Below are 14,548 nucleotides of genomic sequence, written 5' to 3' on the forward strand. Positions count from 1 at the left end.
ATCAATGGAGAGTGACCCGCCACCATTCACCATCCTCCATTCACTAGTCAACAGGAGGAAATGTGGTGTCCTTCTTATTATACAAAGATAAAAAAGAGTGCTCATGAATCCCAGGCTTTCGCCAAGTCATACTGCCAACAACCACTTGCTGTTATCGTATGAACACTGCCTGCTACGTGGTGCACTCTGAAAACCTGGGAAGTAGGACAACCAATAGATGAGCAGAAATAATTGTCTCGAAGGAGGACATTAGTGAAAAAGCAAGCAGAAATGATAAAGAATAAAAAATAAAGCAACATTTCCAAGGTATAAGGTAAACATGTGGAGTATATTATATGTACCTTGGTCGATTATATACAACAGGACAGTTAGAATGGACAATGAAGAATAAGAAAACTAAACTGGTCAGTGACAATTCATTCTATTTTGCTCATTTTGATGTTACAGAAATGATTTCTGTAACATCGTATTGAATTAACATAGCCTACCTACATACAATTTGGATGCCGTATCAATGCATTAAAAATTATATTTAATCTTTATTAATATAAACTGTGATGACTGGTAATGCATTAAAGAGAAGTTTTGACTGGGCAGCACTAGCTTTGAAACGTGCATGTACTATAACAGAGAATCATAGTATGTAACAGATAACCTGAAGCCATTTTGCAAAAAAAACCTATACATACAGGTGCATCTCAACTGTCGCATTCCTCGTGTCAAGCCACTCCAGAACCAGAGACACCGTCAGAAGCATCTTACCTAGGCTAAGAGAACTGGTCTGTTGCTCAGTGGTCTTTCGCTCATTTCATTCAGAGTCTGGAGGAAGAATGGAGAGGCACAGAAGCCAAGTTGCTTGAAGTCCATTGTGAAGTTTCAACAGTCAGTGATGATTTGGGGAGCCATGTCCTCTTCTGGTGTTATTCCACTGTGTTTGATCAGGTCCAAAGTCAACTCAGCCATCTCTACCAGGACATTTTGGAGCACTTTGTGCTTCCTTTTGCTAACAAGCTTTATGGAGATGCTGATTTCAATTTCCAGCAGGATTTGGCACCTACCCAAACTGCCAAAAGTACCAATACCTGGTTCAATGACCAAATAATCTCTGTGCTTGATTAGCCAGCAATCTCACCTGATCTGAACCCCATAGAAAAAATGTACGGGGTATTGTCAGGAGGAAGATGAGAGACACACGACCCAACCAGGCAGACGAGCTGAAGGCTGCTATCGAAGCAACCTGGGCTTCCATAGCACCTCAGCAGGGCCAAAGGCGGATAGTCTCCATGCCACTCCGCATTGATGCAGTAATTTATTCAAAAGGAGCACAAACTAAGTACTGAGTACATATACAAGAAAAAAAAATTAAGAGGGCCAACTTTTCCGGATTAAAATTACTGGTCTTAATTTTCTGAGAAACTGAATTTGGGGTTTTCATGAGCTGTAGGCCATAATCATCAAGATGAATGCAAATAAAGGCTTGAAATATTTCACTGTTGGTGGAAAGAATCTAGATAATATATGGGTTACTTTTTAAATTTAATTATTGAAATTAATTAAATTTTCCACAATATTCTAATTAATTGAGATCCACCTGTATGCATAAACTCAAAGGAACCGATTCTGTGATAAGAGTTTGTCCGCCCATCATTGCATCCCTGGACATGAAAAGCGTCGTAGCCATTCGGAGGCACGTAGCCACAAGGTTTTATTAAAACACGTGAAACCCACCTATCGAACGGAAGATTCATAACGATATGTGCAATGTACTGTTGTTAATGGGGGAAATCGTTTTTTTTAAAACTTTTTTGTTATATTTCGTATGTATACATAGTTTACGTCTTGTAAGCTAAAAAAAAAAAAATCAAAGTCCGAGCCAGGGGGACTATTAACGGCCACGGAAAACATCCCTCATTTAGTTTGTGAAACAGCTCGTTTGCGCTCAGCATTAACTGCCATGATAATGTGACGTCAGACTCGGCAGTGAGAAAGTGCTGTAGTGCAGAAGTCCCGCCTCCCGGCTGTAGCCACGGCCTCCTACAAATCTGTTTACGTCCTGCTCTGCTCTTGGTCGCGACCGTGTTTCGGCCTGCTTCCATTGTTTGGCCTGACTTGATTCTGTATCAGACTTGATTCTGTATCAGACTCGGGCTCGGACAGGTTCGGCTGATTCGAAGCCATTGACACAGCAATGTTTGCAATTTCTCTGGGGAGGTGAATTTGCCGGCACACGCAAAGCGTTTAACCAATCGCATCAGAGTGGGCGTGCTGACCCTTCACAACCGACTGGGCTACTCAGGAGGGGGGTCTTGAAGCGACACGATACGAAACCGAACGTCTTTTAAAAAACCTGGAATTGCTGAATGAACAGTATGAGAATTATAAGGGGTCTTTTTAATCGGATGAAGGTGAATACACATAAATAGTTTCAGTTTCTGGAGGGATGAGAGAGACCGGCAGCATGAGGCCAAACAATGTCTAACTGTCTAACAAATAATACAATCCTCTATGCTCCCCCGACTTGGAAAGCAAAAAGGAAGACATTCAAGCCCATGGCCGCAACAGAGGCAGGAATTAACCCTATACAAAGATGTTAACTCACTGGATGCGGTGCAGTTTGTCCATATTCGTAAAGAGACCTTGCATTGGCTGGCATACCGCCAGACTTGCCTTGATTGTTTTTCCCGCCAGCCATGCAGATCGAAGCAATGACTAAGACTTTTACTCACTCAACTAGAGGCCCTGGAGAACCCCAAGCCTATCCGTCCCATCAGGGACCAAAGAGGGTACCTATCAAAGGGGGGAAAGCCTGTTCCCTGGAGGCCTCACAGGCGGGAACAACCAAAGAGCAGAGGGGACACAGACAGGCCTGCTTCCGTTCATGGACCGTTGGGTCAAAGATTGTTGCCAAATAGGGGAGAAAGTAACAATGTAAGGAGCGGCTGGCAGTTCACACTAACCCGTGATGTGACTTACATCATCCAAGAGGCAGAGCAGGATGAGGGCATACGCATTGACGGGAAGCAGGAGCAGGTCAAGAACCATGACATAAACACAAAAGCTCTACAAAAAGTACACAAGCACCACATCCAAACTATGGTTGCATGGTTCTTCCTAGTCATACATGATCAGCTCCCAAATACAAACCTAATTGTTAACTATAAAGATGAAATCTTCCTAGACGATTCAGAAGCAAGTGATTCCGTGTTGTCTTCCAAGGAATAGAAAAATGTAGCAAAATTTGGTCGTTATGTACATGAGGTCGGAGCGGGCGGAAAACCCTTTATGGAAAATTCACTGTCCCCATACAAGATGGTGATAAACAGCTCAAACATTATTTTCTTCTGTCTAACCAATGTCCGTCCAACCTGTTGGGGAGACAAACAATGTGTCAGCTATGGCTGAGTGTCATATGCACCGACACCGGCCTCGCGGTTACCTCCAATGCAAATCCCACGATCCAAGCATACTCGTGTGCGTTACAGTCACAAGGTTACTTTTATTCATGGGACCTGCCAGGGTCAATAGCTGACATACTGATTACAGACACACACCATTGCATGCAGTCAGGAAGAAATACAATAGATGCCAACAGATGATTTGCATCGTACTGCCATTTTGTCTTGTGATGGCCAATAAGCAAGGTTTTAGAAGGCATAGTTTGAAGAAGAGTATTTAACATCCATGTTAAATAAGTAAATATTGCTCTGGAATGAGAAATTGAGACCTATTCTCTTGGAATTTTGTTGTATGTATGGTTGTACGATGTTCAAAGCTCAACACTGCATGGGATCCTAGCAGAAAAAACCTGACATGATTTGTGCTGAATTACGTTGATGGGCTGTCAGGGCGGGGGGGTGGGTGACGCATGGCCTCAGGGGCACTACATCTCCCACGCACCGGGTTGAGACACAGAGTGTGGGGTGGAGCTTGCAAAAGCCGACACTCGGTACAACAAATGTGGTAACAAGAGCTTTTAGTTCCACAGATCTCCGCAAGTAATCCTTCTCCTTGGAGCACCCATTTGGCCTGGAGTAAGTACTCTCACAACTCCCTACCAAGCACAGCCACAGGCATTTCACCATTTGAGCGTGCCATGGGTTACCAGCCGTCTCTCCTCTCAGCTCAGGAGGTCGACATTGCTGTCCCATCGGTTCAGTCTCATCTCTGCCGGTTAGCAAGATTTGAAGGACGTTCCCCCCCCCCTGTTTTTTGGGGCAGAAACCCCACAGTGGTCAGACTCAGGTGGCCTTCCAATATGGAGGTTCATCCCACCTTCCATGTTGCTCAGTTAAAGCCTGTTTCCACCTGCTCCTCCACCACCCCGCATCATCGATGACCACACGGCCTACAGTGTCCGGCGGCTGCTGGACGAGCGCCATCGGGGACGGGGTCCACCAATACTTGGTGGATTGGGAGGGTAATGGCACTGAGGAACATAGCTGGGTGCCCCGTAGAAACATCATGGATGCGTCCATGGTCCAGGTTTTGCGTGAGGAGCACCCGTATAGACCTGGTGGGTCGCCTGGAGGCGCCCATTGAGGGTACTGTTAGGGTTAGCCCTGACCCAGCGGATACATTGCTCTGTCTCCCCCTCTTAGTGGCATATTGTCTATGCATTGGGCGAGGCACTCCCTTGTTTTCCCTGGCTCTACACCTGTTGGACATGCACTGCCATCCATCTCCGGTCATCACCCTGCCCCACTTAAACCCTGGTTCTTCACCCACTCATCGCCAGATCGTTGTTTCAACCGTCAATTCTTGCCTGTCCACCTCCTGTTTATTCCCCACTGCTCACATCCTCCCTACAATAAACCTCTGGTATAATTCAACCTCTGTTGTCTGCGTCTGCGCTTGGGTTCCCCCCTTTCGATCATAACAGGGTGTGCCATAACAACCAAGAGGCTGGACTACTCATCCATAATTATTTGACCAAACATAATCACATAAGTAAAGGTTGACATAAGATCTGTTTCAGGCAGTTCAGGAGAGGTGTTTTCTGTGGGAGAGACACCCCTGGCGTGGGCTTAGAGATGTGTAACTAAGCAGACCTTATGCATGGATAAAAAAGTTACATAACACACTAAAGGATGCAGAAAAGATAAACCAAAAAGATAATATAACCCTTTAACAACTCGCCTGAGTCAAGCGTATTTCCAAGCTCGGCACTTGTCGTTGTTACAGAAGCACATAACAATAACATTAGGAAGAGGAGTGTTAGCTGACACTCTGATCAGTTTAACTTTTATTCCCCTGCAATTGAATTCATTTTTACCTGTGTTGGACTATGGTGATCTTTTGTATGCATACCTCTGCACAGTATCTTCATATGGTTGACACAGCTTACCGTGCTTGTTTGAGGTTCATCACAAATTGTAAAGCTCTGACTCACCATTGTGAGTACTCTCGGGTGGCCTGCACTGGCCACCCGTAGGCTCTGGTCATTGGCACACTTTTATATATAAGGCAATTATTGGTCTGTTCCCATTCTACTATGTGTCCTTATCGCGCGGAAAAGAGCTGGGAAGTATTCTTTGCGCTCTTACGACTTTTTTATACTGTCGGTCCCTATGCCCGTACGGAAAATTACAAAAGGGCTTCTGTGTATTCTGCACCCAAGGCATGGAATACGTTGCAGGACAAGTTGAAACTGAACTGTTTTCCATGAAATGCTTTTTTGGAACCAAAATGAAGGACTTAGAGGCAGATTCTTTAAGATTTCAATGTTTTTAATGTCCATGGTTACGAGGTCCCTATTCTGACTTTTAGTTATTCTTGAATGTTTCCTATTTTGTCTTCTGTCTGTAACTACGTGTGCTTTGTATGCTGCTGCCTGTCTTGGCCAGGTCTCCCTTGAAAAATAAATGTTTAATCTCAATTGGACTTTGCTGACTAAATAAAGGTTAACAAAAATAAATAATAGCCCTAACCCTAACCCTAACCGTGAGCTTTAAACGACATAAATATGTTAGGCTAATGAAAATAGGTAATTATTTCATAATGATCACACCTTGTGATGGCTGGTTAATAATGGCATTCAGGATCTTGATTCTCTTGAAGCCTAGACTCAAAAAAACGTCAAACGTCCTGGAAGATATTTAGTAAACGATACTGATACAAAATATACGCCCTTCGGATATTTGGCGTTTTGGCAAACAGTGGTCTGACTATTCTCACTGTCACGCCCTAGGGATATGATTTTGGAATTTGGCCGACATTTGTTTAACTGTGACTCAGGATAGCCCTATTTACTCAAAAGGACATTGTTATAACCTGTAACATAGTCTCAAAGTATACACATATGCTCATTTTCAGGTCCTACTTGCCTTCTTCCCACACTTCATCGGGAAGGCTCCATTTGCTTACGATCCATACATACCAAACGTATGGACATGGACATGGAATTGTTATTTTCCGTCTCCTTTCCGATTTGTAGGCCTACATGTTGTGTAGCGCGATACAGGTGTGGTTAGAGAATATCTTGCGTAATATCGATAAGATCTGTGTATAAGATAATTACCCAAATATTTGCTGATTATTGTGTACAGTTTCTCGCCAAAACGGCTCCAACTTACAGGTTATAACAACTTTCTATGGAGGTTGATGGGACTCTAAACTGAGATAAAGGATCTCAATGGCTATAGTAGCAAAGGGTCTACTTCTAATCTGCTCTGCATCGTGTCCCACCGTCGAGTTTCAGGCTTCGTTTTATAAATTTGACACGTAGAAATGGTGTTGGCTGGTTGGCCTGTGTGTGGTTTTCTTTCGTCTTCCTTTTAATTCCTTCATTTATGCTTTATCTTATTTGTGCTAAATAGCGGCACCTGACTCCAAAACTGTGGGTGTCAAGCAATGTGACTGACGGCGTTGTGGTTTGCTTTTTAATTTATGATAATAAAATGCTGACTGCTGGGGTAGACTCCGCCTTTGTTATCAAGCTACTACTGATGGGCACTTACAAAGTGTAATTTGGCTCGGCTCACAAATAAGAGCCAGCTCTTTTGGCTCCGAAACTGCTCAGTTACATCACATTGCATATTCCAACACCTTACCGTAGCATATTGTGCAGCATTTGTTTTGCTGCACAATATTGATAGTATACGAAAAAACAAGGAGTAGACCGACATAAGCCAACAATGCAAAACCCTGCCATCAGAAAAACAACCAGCAGGGGTCGCTGTTTGGCCGTTATTAGTATGCGTAATGCTGGGGCTAGAACACTGGCTAGCAGCAGCCAGGCTAAGGTAGCTAATCAGTCAGTCGGTGCAGATGGGTCATTGCACGGGTTTGGGAAGTGGGAGTCGAATTGCCTCAATTTAACCACCAGCGGTGCTCCATAGCCTGGTACTGGAAAACAGTGAGTAATACATTAATAAACGCAATTACTTTGACGTGGCACTTTCCATTGTAAAATACCTATTCAATATTATGGACTAATGGTGAATGCAATGGGGTGGTTTTCCCTGCATCATACTTTTAAAGTGTTTTTCCATTAACATTTCATAATACAGGCGAGAGAAAGCGTTGCCTTGACAGGCTAGCATGCTAGCTGTAATGCTAACTCAAATTGTGGATAGTGTTTCTGAACCAATGGCTTTTCTTTGATCTACAATGAAAAAACATATTTTAGGTCACCCTGTTTCGCGATTTTTCCAACGTTATGTAATCTATCTAAAAGCACAACTACCGTTTATTAATGGCTAGCCCAACCAGCTTATGATCTCGTTACAGTAGCTTTCTCAAGCTGCGCCCAGCCCTTTCTTATGTCCCCCTGAGTCCTGCATAGTGCAGTGATCTACGGGAGCCTGGTTGCGTTATTCTTTGTTTGAGGAAGTGTTCCAGGCTTTTTTCTTGACTCTGCCTGCCAAGCGTAATTACATAGGCTGTTAATATCTGTCAACTCTATTTACTGCGTTCTTATTTGACGTTGTTGCATGTTAAACAAATGTGTGGGTGTGTGTGAGAATTAACACTAGGAGCTGGATATGAAGTTATACAATTAAGGGATTTTGTATATGGTAGGATGACTAACTTGGGGTAGGAACAATGTCCTTCAAATAATTATTTGGATTATCAAATAGCATCATACATCACAATCCAGCCATTTGAACGTAGCATTTTGAAAGGCTCTCTCTCATGTTAGTAACAATTTTCATAGATGAAATAAGTACTACTTAAAGATTGATAAGGCAATTTCTGTGACTGGTTAGATGCAAATGTTCTTTCTGAAAACTAATTATGTTCTTTCATTGATTGTGTCTCCCCAGGTGATTCAAACATTTGCGCCTTTCTGGTCTTGGTCGGACGGGACATTTAAAGGAGTTTACCTTTCAATTGGGTCTCCCACCTTATTCTACAATAGCATAGTACATATGCGTTAGACATGTTCAACCTAATGAAAAAGGATAAGGACCGAGGCGATGGAGGAAAGAAAGATAAAAAAGATAAGAAGGAGAGGATGTCTCCAGCAGAGTTGCGCAGCCTTGAAGAAATGAGTATGCGTCGGGGCTTCTTCAACTTGAAGAGGGAAGCCAGGAGGGAGTCCAAGAACAAGCTGGAGATCTCCAACCCCATTCCCATCAAGGTGGCAAGCAGCCATGAGCTCAGCCTCACGGACATCGAGTCAGATGGTTTGAGCAACAGCCGCAGTGGCTTTCTGGATGACCAGTTGAGTGCCGCCAGCTCCACTGATGACCTCAAGGGAGAAGGGGCAGGTGTTGGACCCGATGGCCACCGCGGCTCAGTGAGGGACCGTGTAGCTCACTTTGGTTCACTCGCCAAAAACTCAACCCAGGTTGGCCAGATGATGAAGCGTTTCTCCTTTTCCCAAAGGAGCAAAGAAGAGAGTCCTTCTGAAGGATCCACGCCGTCAGGCCAGAACTCCACAGCCCCTTCTCCACAGGTGGAGACCAAGGTCTTTGAGCAGTCACGTTCTCGCAGTCCTAAACAGCAGCAGCCCGAAGCGTCCGGGCCTAAAAAAGTATGTGTTCCAAAACTAGTAGACAAGTCCTTCCCGGCCGACCTTCAGCTCCCGGCTGTGGTTTCACCGAACGTGCCGGAAACTCGTGCGTTGGAGCTCCAGCGGCGCAACACAGGGGACTTTGGCTTCTCTCTGCGGCGCTCCACCATGCTGAACCGCGGCCCAGACGGAGTGTTCCGGCAGCTCGTCCACTTCGCAGAGCCTGGTGCCGGCACGAAGGACCTGGCACTGGGACTGGTGCCCGGCGACCGACTGGTGGAAGTAAATGGCTGCAATGTGGAGAGCAACACCAGGGATGAGATAGTGGAGATGATCCGCCAGTCTGGGGACACGGTGCGGCTTAAGGTGCAGCCCATCCTGGAGCTCAGTGAACTGAGCCGCCGGTGGCTGAGGAACACCGAAGGACTGCGCAGGGAGGCCAGAGATGTAAGTATACTCGCATTCCCGTGTGCGTGGGTGTTTGCGCCGTGAATGTTATAATATTAATAAATGAGTCAAGCTGTACGTTTGTCGTCAGTCGGCGGATGGAAGACATAAAGCTAAAAGTTTGTGTTAAAAAAACTTGTTCTAACCGATCACTGAGATAAATGATGCAAAATCAGTTATTAGTGGCAAACATTGTAAACAAAATGGAATGTATGTACAACTAACAATTATTTGCCAAAGGCGAAGTGAATAGTGGGGAATAGCAGGGGGTAGTGGGGCTATTCCCCACTATTCACGGAGCCTGAGGTGAATAATTGTTTTAGTATATACTACACGTGAACACTCCAAAAATAAACAAGATAACACTTTTTGCCAGGATTTATTTGTTTTTATCAGCGGTTTATTTGTTTTTATTAGTGTGATGAGACGGCCGTCACGCTATTATCCTCTTCCCCACAAACCTGTGCCCTACATCAGGCTCAATGTATAAAATCTATATATAACAGAATCAGACCACTCATATTTTAATGGAATAAAATAACAGTGATGGACCACCATCAGCAAACGGCAAAAATACATGTGTAATGTAAGTGCTGAACTGTAGTTTTCTTTATAATTTCACTGTAGAATGCCTAGGACTAGGACTTAATTGGTGTTTGTGCACGATGAAGGTCATGTCTAAGCTTGGTTGGCACTGTGGGACAACTTCGACGGAGAAGCAGCAAGATTACAATTGAGAGATCTTTTAGCATAGGTGACCAGGAGACCATGGTTCGATCAATATTGAGTTGTAAAGTTCCCTACGTTTCCCTCCGCCATTGACAAGTATGGTCTGTCACAAGCCTGTGATTGACAGGCAAGATGGTTTCCATAAATCTCTCAGGGAAGTGATGCCCTTTTGATCATAAGTTTGCCGGGAGCGGTCTAAAATTGAAATTGATTCAGTTAACTCAAAACATATTCTCCGAGCCCATTTTATTCAGCAACAGCTGCTGGATGACAAATTACATTTAAATAATAGGCCTTAAATCTTACCTATAGACTGCATATGCATTGATAGGTAATGTTGGAAGTCATTGTTTGCATGGCTCACAATCTCAAGCCATTCCTTCATATTTGTGTTCAGGTCCTTTCTAAACCAGCTGAAATCTTTATATACCATAATCAGATATGTAGTAATGGTCCGTGAATAGCACAGGAAAAACCTAATGTGTTATATTAAATTCCTTTTGCAGCCCACAGGGACTAGGACTTCCTGTCCCTCTCTGCTCTCTGGAATGTTAAAGGCATGGTCCTCACTTCAGTGAGGTGTTATCAAGCCATACATACAAACATTGCAGACCTCACTTTTGTAATTTGTCAATGAAATGCTGTTTATTTAAGTATACTGGGTTCTGCGAGTTCTGTCTTCTGCACAAATACCAAGTCTAACATTGATTTTTTTCAGCTTTAAATCTTTTTGCTGTTTGGTGTATTCGACTATTACTGTAACCTTGTTAAGATGCCCACCTCACACTCATTGTTTCATTGCTATGATTACATTGCATAATCATTTACATATTATTTGTTGTATGTTTTGCTGGGATTGATCACTTGCTAGTGCTATTGACAAATGTTCATCTATACCCATCCCTAAGTCTCCCTAATGCTTCTCTTTTACAATACTTTTTTAATGTCATTTTGTGATTGCTAGACAGTGATTCTTGTGAGCAGGCAGGGAGATCTGCCTCTTAACAGATCAGGCAGCGAGGATCTGCCTGGCCTGACAATCAGACTCTTAAAAACAGGGGAGGCATAGGTTCTCTGTCGAAGTCCCACCCTGGTATTTGTGGAATCTGCTTTGGAACAAATAGGCCACTTCCTGACCCTTTTCCCTGGAGTTGCTTTTGCAGAAGAATAGAGTTGTTGAAGACGTCTTATGTTGTTGTTGAACAACAGTGTGCTATGTCTTAGGCTGAATGAATGAACAGGGAAGTTACATTGTTAAATTTGCAAAGTCTGCCCATTTGATCACAGCAAGTGTTGAAGTGATTCAACTTTAACGTTGATCGGTTCTCAAATTAGATGATGATGAGGAATGTAAAAAATGCACCGCAACAGACCAATATAAAAATATGCGCCTCAAGAATATTTTCTTTTCTTACTAAAAACAAAGTACATTAATCTCCGTGGTGCACATTTTCCAGGCAGGGTAATCTCTCTTAATGGCATAAGTGTGCTAATGACTGCCTTTTCTTAAAATTATGACTTTGCATCTTTATTAAAAATATCTGGGAGAGCTCTCGCTTACATTTTACATTATTTATTTATTCTTTGAATAATATAACACACAAGACTAAGAATTCTGTTTCTTTTGTCTGAATGTTTTCTGCCATTGTGTTGACGATCACATCCTCTTCCTCTCCCTACTGCCTGTTTTCAAACAAGAGATCTCAATCAGAGAGAGGATGTTGGTTGTATAGCACGGGAAAGGCCAGGAGATGAGAGGGGAGCTAAGGAAATCAGATTCTTGCTGAGGTACTCCATGTTATTCATGGCCATAGTGATAGATCAATTAATACAGAAACTAATTCTCTATCATGCTCGACCCATTAAAGATATTTTGGCTTATTTTATGCAAGAAATTGCATCATCTTCAATCAACCTTGGCCTGTTTTCTTTCTCTCCTTTGCCTTCTTCATATTTCCTCCTATCCATTTCATTACATAGGTCTTTAATACGAAAACACATACACCAGGCTTGGACTCCCATTTGTTAGGCGTGTTGAAATTTCATGTTGCATGTGTTCCCCATCCCCGCCCATTAACAGATTAAGCACCACTAGCTCCATGCAGGCAATTTACAGCAAACAATTCCTCAAACAAGCTATGTGTTATTCACAGGTTGGTGTGGACAGGAATTATTTTGAATACTGAGGGGGAAAAAGGTAAGGCGAGGCTTAAGCACGGGTTGGCTCGCTTATTTGGTTAGCTATTCAATTCATCGTTACTCTGGCTTCTGTGGAATGATGTAAATGGAATCGTCTCATCAAGGCAGGGTCACGTTCCTAGGAATGAGTTTTATTAATTATTTTCCAGAGGCCCACATGTCAATTTCCCTGATGCCCATAGTTCAAATTAAACTCCCTCCAAGACGGAGTTACAGAGTTGAGATGCATAGCTGATTAGTGATGCATTGCTGCTTGAGACAACACAACAAATAATACATGCTTGGAAAGTGGACACACCTCATGACCCAGCATTCAATGGCTATCTAACTCGCATTTACTCACGTTGCATGTCAAGTTTTGGGTCATTTACTGAGCAGTTTAGTTCAAAGTTGAATATGGCTGATATTGATCATAACTCCATCTATTACGGTATTTTATTTAGCAATTACTCACGGTAGCCACAGCTAGGTGTTTTATTATTCAGTAGTAAGTATGGAGTTCAATCCTCAGCCATGTCCCAACCTGTAAAAGAATGGCCTATTCCTGGAAATGTATGAAATGGCCTGTCTCCTACATTCCTCACTGTAAATGGAGAATGCTCAGCAAGTTTTTAAATGAATGATTCATGATTTTCTGTTCATTACATAATTGGAAACGCAGATCCTCAGTTAATAGTGCTTATATGCTGAATGTCTTTTATTTGAGACCTTTTTAGAGCAAATGTAAAATGCTACATGTGTAACCTCTGGGAGTCCCTAAACCCGCTGAGCTATCTCTTGTCTCCTTTCATTAGTGTATTAGACTCCAAATAATCGGGCCATGATTGTTGTCACCATTTACCTGCAGCAGTATGATGTCTCTGGTCTAGGGGTCAATGGTATAGCATAGCTTTAATGGCTATGATGTGTGGTCGGCTCTCAAACGCCCGCTTGTCCCACTTTTGTCTGTAGCCTTGACTTGGAGGTACACCTGATGACTTAACAGTCTTAACGGTCATCAGGCGAACCAAGGGCTCAAAGTAAGTCGCACCCAAAACGTTGAGGCATACATTGTGATGTACGTTGCTGAGTTTTTCCCCACAGAAGCTTGGTGCGTACTATCTTGAATACTGCTGCTTGGCCTATAGTCTGCTCTGTCTCCTTTTACATGCTGAATAATTTACTGGGAAACTCTGCAGGCCAAGTTAATGGTACAATGGTATTGTGTAAAGGCAGTCCCAAAAGAGGTCGGTCTTTACGGAGCGTAACCTTGTTGAAAGTTCTAGTATTCAGAAAAACACTGCTATCTTGCAGTTTACCCACTTTGACAAGTTATATTTATAGAATAAGAGAGGATTTCAAACCCCTTTCTTAATCCATGCAGCATAATATAAACACTAAAATACCATCGCTGCTCTTGTCGTCAACATCAATCAATCTTGGTACATGTAGGCTAGGCATTAAGCCATGGATCAATATTGTCGTTATTACCAAAACTAAATAGCTCTAAGCTTATGTTTTCTTTGACTGCTTAATCGCTAGGGCTAGTTAACTCTAACCCCTCACTGAAACTTTGGCTCAACTTGTTTGGTTAGGAGTCAGATTAAAATGAATTGAATAAAGTATAATAAATAATGCAATTCGCAGGGCATACCTCAAGTTCGGGAGGAATCTGCTTCACTTAAGATTAATGGAAAATAAATTACTGGTTTATTTTGTTTTTATAGCCCTTTTTGAAAAATGACCACCCCTCAAATGCATTTACAGAAGTGTTTCACCCTTGCAAGGTAACAACCAGTTTAATTGGAGCAGTTAGGAGTGAGATATCTTGAAAATGCCCTGTTGTGTCAAGGAATCAAGCCATTTAAATTACCGCTTGAGCTACTGCCAATGGAAGAGCTTCTGTTGCCTATGTATTTATCATTTAACAAACACACACACACACACACACACACACACACACACACACACACACACACACACACACACACACACACACACACACACACACACACACTATGGATAGCTGCACCGGTGACCTCGATCTGCCACCCTCATGCACTGGTGAATTATGGAGGGGCTTGCTCAGGCATGAACTTCCTGTCAGCATTACAAACCATGTACAAAGTCAACCTTTTGCCAAATTTCTTTTTTTAACACAGTGTTATGTCAGATCAACAAATTACAATTCAAATGTAGTTTGGTACTTCGAAACAGTATTTAGAATCAACTTTATCT

At 42.8% G+C, this 14,548-nt stretch overlaps 1 protein-coding gene across 2 annotated transcripts in view; it reads left to right on the forward strand.

Annotated features, from left to right (window-relative positions):
* Positions 1–7,251: 7,251 nt before the first annotated feature.
* The window catches only part of myo18ab (myosin XVIIIA b), a 63,548-nt gene continuing 56,251 nt past the window's right edge, over positions 7,252–14,548 (forward strand). For both annotated transcript variants that reach the window (XM_079733614.1, XM_079733615.1), the window contains exons 1-2: positions 7,252–7,354; positions 8,265–9,403. In XM_079733614.1, coding sequence (XP_079589740.1) covers positions 8,381–9,403 — 1,023 coding nt within the window. In that variant the 5' untranslated portion in view covers positions 7,252–7,354; positions 8,265–8,380. The remainder of the gene's footprint in view (positions 7,355–8,264; positions 9,404–14,548) is intronic.

The sequence above is a fragment of the Pollachius pollachius genome (genome assembly GCF_949987615.1).
Source record: "Pollachius pollachius genome assembly, chromosome: 3".
Taxonomy (NCBI): Eukaryota; Metazoa; Chordata; class Actinopteri; order Gadiformes; family Gadidae; genus Pollachius; species Pollachius pollachius.